The 6,985-nt window shown below is 43.1% G+C and overlaps 1 protein-coding gene across 1 annotated transcript in view; it reads left to right on the top strand.

Annotated features, from left to right (window-relative positions):
* The first annotated feature begins 312 nt into the window (after positions 1-312).
* Nup160 (nucleoporin 160) overlaps positions 313-6,985 on the top strand; it is a 59,946-nt gene continuing 53,273 nt past the window's right edge. Inside the window, exons 1-4 of the mRNA XM_021192749.2 lie at positions 313-424; positions 689-800; positions 4,538-4,748; positions 5,789-6,011. Of these exons, the coding sequence (XP_021048408.1) occupies positions 325-424; positions 689-800; positions 4,538-4,748; positions 5,789-6,011 (646 nt within the window). The 5' untranslated portion in view covers positions 313-324. The remainder of the gene's footprint in view (positions 425-688; positions 801-4,537; positions 4,749-5,788; positions 6,012-6,985) is intronic.

A 6,985-nucleotide genomic window follows, 5' to 3' on the forward strand; every position in this document is an offset into this window, starting at 1 on the left:
GCCGCCACCAGCCCGGCGCCGGCCGCTCCGAAGTGACCGCGGGTCGAGGCATCTTCTTCCCGCCTCAGCCTCATTCTCGCGGTGAAAAGCCGCAGACGACCCTCCGACCCGCGGTCCTCAGGCAGCGAAAGTCGCACACGCACGCGCGCACACACACACACACACGCACGCACACCCCGGCACACGCGCGCGCGCGCGCGCACACACACACACACACACACACACACACACACACACACACAACGCCTCGCGCCACACCCCCGGAAGTGACGACTCGACGTGACCCGCCCTTGTCCCGTCAGGCCTCGCGGCGACGGCGGGAAGATGGCGGCGGCGGGATCCCTGGAACGGAGCTTCGTGGAACTGAGCGGAGCTGAACGCGAAAGGCCCAGGCACTTTCGAGAATTCACAGTCTGCGACATTGGTACGGAAAGGGCTTAGGAGAATGGGACCACTGCTTTCCCTCGGGCTCCCCAAGTAGGCCTTTGGTCTCCCCCGGTGTCTCCAAGTCCACATGCCTGAAGCCTGTGCATCATCACAGCTTGTCCTGTGCCTGACTTCTTCCCCCCTTTTCCACTTAACTATTGCATGCACTGTCAGTCCCTTGCACTCTGCTTCCTCGGCACTCTTCAGTGCCTGTCGCCCCCCAGAGAACCTCGTGTGCAAGCCCACCACATTGATTTTGTAGGGACTGCAAGTGCCGCGTTTGGAACGGTGAAGTACAGTGAGAGCGCGGGAGGCTTCTATTATGTGGAAAGTGGCAAGTTGTTCTCCATCACCAGAAACAGGTTCATTCATTGGTAAGTGCTGCCTTTCCCCTTCCCCTACAGAGGTGGAGGGTTGTCGGATGTATAAATATCTGTGCCGGTTCCGAGTTATTACGTCTAGCAGTAATCCGCACACAGGCAGAGAACCGGTGTCTCCGTCTTCATGTCAGAGTCAGTTCTAGAAGTATTCTCGTACCTGGATAAAAACTGAAAGAGTGTAGTTGAGATACGACACTGAAGGCCCATTTTAGCCAGGAATTGAAAATGTCATTCTGTTGATGAGATTAAGCTTATACATGTCATACTTGGTGCTGAGTACTAGGAAATGATGCAAGATACTGTAGTAGACATATAGTAGACATATGCCAGTTTCACACACACAAAAGACATTAAACTAGTGATAAAACAGATACATAAATACAGATTTTCATGCCCCAGAGAAAAGTCTATGTATTACAAGAAGCTAATGGGACAATGAGATGGTATTGGGAGGGGAGAGGAAGGTATAGATGGCAGAACGAAGGAGTGAGCCACTGGGTCTGGCTCAAACTTCTGAAACCTCAAAGCTGAGTCCAGTAACAGTTCTTCCAACAAGGTCACACCTTCTACTACCACTCCCTAAGCTTTCAAATATATGAATCTATGGGAACCATTCTTAATAATCAAACCACCACATTATGCATTGTTATTTCTTACATTGTATAACCTGCCATGAGTAATTTTTGTCTTTTTTTTTTTTTTTTTTTTGAATAGCAACACAAAATGCTCTTGATGTTTTCTTTTATGTTGCTTTAAGCTATTTCCTGCTAGATTATCTATCCCTCACTAAGGATCAATAGATTTTTAGAACTTTTATGAATAGAGAAGCCTAGATTCATTCACAACTTTATTTTTGTTTCCTCTGTTGTGAGTAAAATCAGTCACCTGAGTCAAAAACAGCACCACAGTTTACATGAACCAAAGATGCCAATCCGGAGCGAAAGGGCTGAATATCAGTAAGATGAGTCAAGAGGAGAAACATTAGGTGGGATGTCTCGCGTCATTATCAGGGGGACAGTTGGTTAATGACACTTGATACATACTTGAAAGAAGCCAAATAAATTGGACAAGGAAAATGAAGGGAATTTGAAATGATAAAGTTGCAGCATAGTTTGTGTGTATGGGTGTTTTACCTGTGTGTGTTTATGTGCACCACACACCTGGTACTGTTGAAGACCAGAAGAGGTTGTCTGGGTCCCTGGAATTGGAGTTATGGGTGGTTGTGAGCTGTCTTGTGGGTACTGGAATTCAAACCTGAATCTTTTGAAGGAACAACTGGGGCTCTTAATCATTAAACCATCCGTCTAGCCCCAGAATTGTTAGCTGTGTGTATGTCAGGTGGAGAGAAAGTCACACTGTGTGTTCCCAGCTGGAACTCACCATGTAGCCAAGCTGGCTTCGAATTCACAAAGATCTGTGCCTTTGCCTCCAGAGTGCTGGTATTGCAGCTGGCTAGAACAGTATTAATAAAATATATTTCTTCAAAAGGAGCAGGGGGTATAAAACTAAAAGCTAAAAGTTAAGGAGAATAAGTTGGTTGGCTTCTTAATTTAAAATTTAGACTTGATTATTGCTTCAAGAAAAAGTTCATCGTGGTGGCGCATGCCTTTCCCAGCACTCGGGAGGCAGAGGCAGGCGAATTTCTGAGTTCGAGGCCAGCCTGGTCTACAAAGTGAGTTCCAGGACAGCCAGGGCTACACAGAGAAACCCTGTCTCGAAAAACCAAAAAAAAAAAAAAAAGAAAAAGTTCATTTTATCATTCTGAAGTCAGTGTGATCACTGCAAGATATTAGTGTCACCTGGTGCTGCCAAGAAAGGGCCACAGAGCTGGAGAGATGGCTCAGGGGTTAAAAGCACTGGCTGCTCTTCCAGAGGTCCCTGAATTCAATTCCCAGCAACCACATGGTGACTCACAGCCATCTGTAATGAGATCTGATGCNCTCTTCTGGTGTAGCTGAAGACAACTACGGTGTACTCATATAAGTAAAATAAATAAAATCTTTTTAAAAATAAAGAAAAAGGCCCTGACAATAAAGCTGAAATGCTGTCGTTGTCCATCTGTATCTAGGGAACTGGTTCCAGCACCTCTGCAGATACTACAGTCTAAAAATCTTCGTACTTTTAAAGAGCATAGTATTTGCATATAATCTGCATGACCAATGTACTTTAGTTCCTTTTCTAGCCCACTTTTGATGGCTTTATATGATGTTAATACAGTGTATAGGAAGATGGTGAGAAGAATAAAGAGTCAAGGGACAAACAGGTTGTGTGTTTGTTTTCTTGGGTGTTTGCAGTTTATGGTTAGTTGAATTTGCAGGTGTAGAGCCTGTGGGGTTGTTGAGGCAGCTGGGGTCTGAGGAGAAAGGGTCATTTTTGGTTGACACTTTTTTAGAGGTCCTATTTCAGACTTGATCTGTTCTTCCTTTGGACTTCTAGCCTCAGTCTTAAAGCTCCTACCACATCCCAGTAGTGCCCTGAGGACTAAACTTTTAACATGTAAGACTCTGGAAGACATTCAAGATCCAAACCACATGTAGACATAGACCAGTGAGTATGCGCCAAAGATGTCTAAAATGACAGATTCTTAGAAGGCGAAAGTGAGAAATACTTTGCAGAATAAGAGAGTGTCAGCATCTGTGATGGGCACAAAGGACAGCACAGGCAATAGAGTGTAATTAGAATTATAAGAATTTAAATTCAGACTGATGACTCTCAGCAGAACAGTTTGGTTCCTGTGTTGCAACTTGGATTTAAACAAAGCCCCCCCCCCTTACCCCACGTTCCTGCTGCCAGTTGCATTTGTATCTTATCAGACAGTATTTATGAATGTCAGCTCTGATGCAGACACTTCCTAGAGTATCTAAGTATGCACAACACTTCCTCTACACTCAAAGGGCTTACTGCCATTCAAACACTCTTTTTGAAGAGGACAAAGAAGTTGGACTAGTTTTTGTTTTGTTTTGTTTTTTTAAAGATTTGTTTATTTATTATATGTAAGTACACTGTAGCTGTCTTCAGACAGCTCCAGAAGAGGGCGTCAGATCTTGTTACGGATGGTTGTGAGCCACCATGTAGTTGCTGGGATTTGAACTCCAGACCTTCGGAAGAGCAGTCGGGTGCTCTTACCCACTGAGCCATCTCACCAGCCCCTGGACTAGTTTTATGTAGTGAAAAGACTAACCTTGATATCTCCACCTTCATATTTTTTTAAGAATATTAAGAAATAATGACCCTTATACAGTAAGTGCAAAACTCACAAAGTGCTGCTTTTCAAAATGTCAAAAGATAATAGAAAAAGGAAATGTGCTTAATGTTTTAGGAACAATTTTGTTTGGTGATATAGTGTGCATGAATACCTCACTCCTGTACAAAGGATGGGTGGTTTAATTTTTATATAGAAGAATTAAGGATTAAGGAAATGGGAAGTATATTTACTATTACCATAGTGAGAATTAGATTTTTGTTATACTGTGTTTTATAAATCTGTATAATATATTCTTAAATGGAAATGTGGTCCAAGCCAGACATGGTGGTGCACTCCTTTAATCCCAGCACTCAGGAGACAGGGGCAGGCAAATCTTTGTAGGGAGACCCTGAAAAGGGTGTGGGTCCAAGTGGAATTGTCTAATCTTTTCAAATTGGCAGAGTTCATTTATATACTTTTATATATTTTATTGTAGCAGTCATTGAGAAAAAAAAAACTATAAACAAATATGTCTTTGTTTTAACAGGAAGACTTCTGGGGATACATTGGAGCTCGTGGAAGAATCACTGGATTTAAATTTGTTGAATAATGCTGTTCGCCTAAAATTCCAAAATTACAACATCTTACCCGGTGGGGTTCATGTCTCTGAGACTCAGAATCATGTGATAATCTTAATATTAACCAATCAGACAGTGCACAGATTAATTTTACCACACCCTTCCCGTATGTACAGAAGTGTAAGTTGATTGTTGTGTACAATAACTTGTTTCCCATATTATGATATCACAGTTTGAAGATTGGAATGATTTCTTTGAAATGGGGGGAAAAATAGATTTCTTTCTTTCTTTCTTTCTTTTTTTTTTTTTTTTTTTTTTTTGGTTTTTCAAGACAGAGTTTCTCTGTGTAGCCCTGGCTGTCCTGGAACTCATTCTGTAGACCAGGCTGGCCTCGAACTCAGAAATCCTCCTGCCTCTGCCTCCCGAGTGCTGGGATTAAAGGCATGGTGGCACACAGCAAAAATAGATTTCTTGTTAACCCTTACAAAGCATACTCACTGTTTGAAATAATTAGGTTGAGGATGTTATTCAGTCACAGAGTACTTGCCTAGTATAAACAAAGCCCTGGGTTCAAGCCTCATAAATCAAGCTTGTGCCTGTAATCCCACTACTTAGGGGATGGAAGTAGAAAGATTAGATTTTAAGATCATGCTGGAGTTCACAGCCAGCTTGGGCTATATGAGACCCTGTCTAAGTAATAAAAGATCAGACATTTTAAGTTGATAAAGTGGTTTTCTTTGTTTTACAAAGATAGTTTTCATTAGGTACTACAGTACACGTCTGTAATCCCAGTAACAGAGTCTGACGAAGGAGAGTTTCATGGAGAGTTCATGTCTCAGAGCAGTCTCGGCTGTACAGAAGAAGTTCACGGCCAACCTGGGCTACACGACAGCCTGACTACAGGGAGGACAGGAAGCTTTTGTCTTGTCCTCAACAATTTCTTTTAATATTATCTTATGTGAATGTTTTGTTTGCATGTATGTAAGTGCACCACATGCATGCAGCATCTGGGGGAGTCAGAGGGCATCAGATCCCCTGGAACTGGAGTTACAGGCAATTGTGGGCCACTATGTAGTTGCAGGGAACAAAGCCCAGGTCCTCTATCAAGAGTCACAGGACTATCCTCTCAGCCCCTCAACATCCTTTTCAATAAACATTTTTAGTAATTGAAAGGAACAAAAAAAATTCAGGTTATTTCAAAATATTCTTTTTCATTACAGGAGCTGGTAACTGAAAGTCAGATGCAGTCAATATTTACTGACATTGGAAAAGTTGATTTCAGAGATCCTTGCAACTCTCAGTTAATTCCATCAGTACCTGGGCTGTCCCCGAGTTCCACCACATCTGCAGCCTGGCTTAGCAGCGATGGGGAGGCTCTGTTTGCTCTACCATCTGCTTCTGGCGGCATCTTTGTTCTTAAGCTGCCTCCTTACGATGTACCTGGTAAGTATGGGAACTGAGCATGAATCAGTCATCAACGCTGACATTGAAATCGACATTCAGTCCCATCCATCGTCAGTGCAGGGTTCCATCTGTACTATTTCTGCTTTCATCATTGCTTGCTCAGTCCCTGCTGCTTCACCTTTCTTTATTCAGTGGATGAGGAACCAGAATGGAGCTGGGTATGGGAACAGAAATCCAGAAGTCGCCTGTTCTGAGCCTAACAGAGACAGATTACTAGTCCTCCCACCCTCCTATCGAAGTACTGTATTTAAAACAAATGAGTTTGGGGGCCAAATTTGACAGCTGATCCCTGCTAAGTCACCACTGTCTCTTGCCTGCTTTATAATATCCTAAGTATCTCCAGATCAGTCCTGCCGTTTCTGGAACTTCTTGGGCAGATTGACATATTAAACATTAGTAATCAGACAGTGGTAGTGCATGCCTTTAATCCCAGCACTTGGGAGGTATAGGCAGGTGGATCTCTGTGAGTTTGAGGCCATCCTGGTCTACAAAGTGAGTTACAGGACACCTAGCACTATGCAGAAAAACCCTGTCTTAAAAACCAAAACCAAACCAAAATTGGTTTGGGGACTAGAAAGACATCTTAGCAGTTAAAAAGCACTGGCTGCTTTTCTGCTCTAAGGCATTCACATTCCAGCTCATACCTGTCTGTAACTCCAGCTCCACAGTCCACAGGGTCCTCCTCTGGACTTCAAGGGCATCAGGCATGCAGGTGGTGTGCATATACATGTGCAGGCAAAGCACCCATATATGTGAATAAATTTGAAAAAACAAACTGATTGGATTCTGTTAGATCATGGTATCACAGTGCTCATTATAATGTGAGCAACCCCAGGCTCACAGTGTATACTTGGCTCACAGTGAGTGCCTCACTGTTGTCTCTAAGCTCATCCTCTCATTTCCCCCCTTGCCTTCTATACCAGCTACATGCCCTTTTGTAGTTTTTTTTTTTT

Source organism: Mus pahari, chromosome 3 (genome assembly GCF_900095145.1).
Source record: "Mus pahari chromosome 3, PAHARI_EIJ_v1.1, whole genome shotgun sequence".
Classification (NCBI taxonomy): Eukaryota; Metazoa; Chordata; class Mammalia; order Rodentia; family Muridae; genus Mus; species Mus pahari.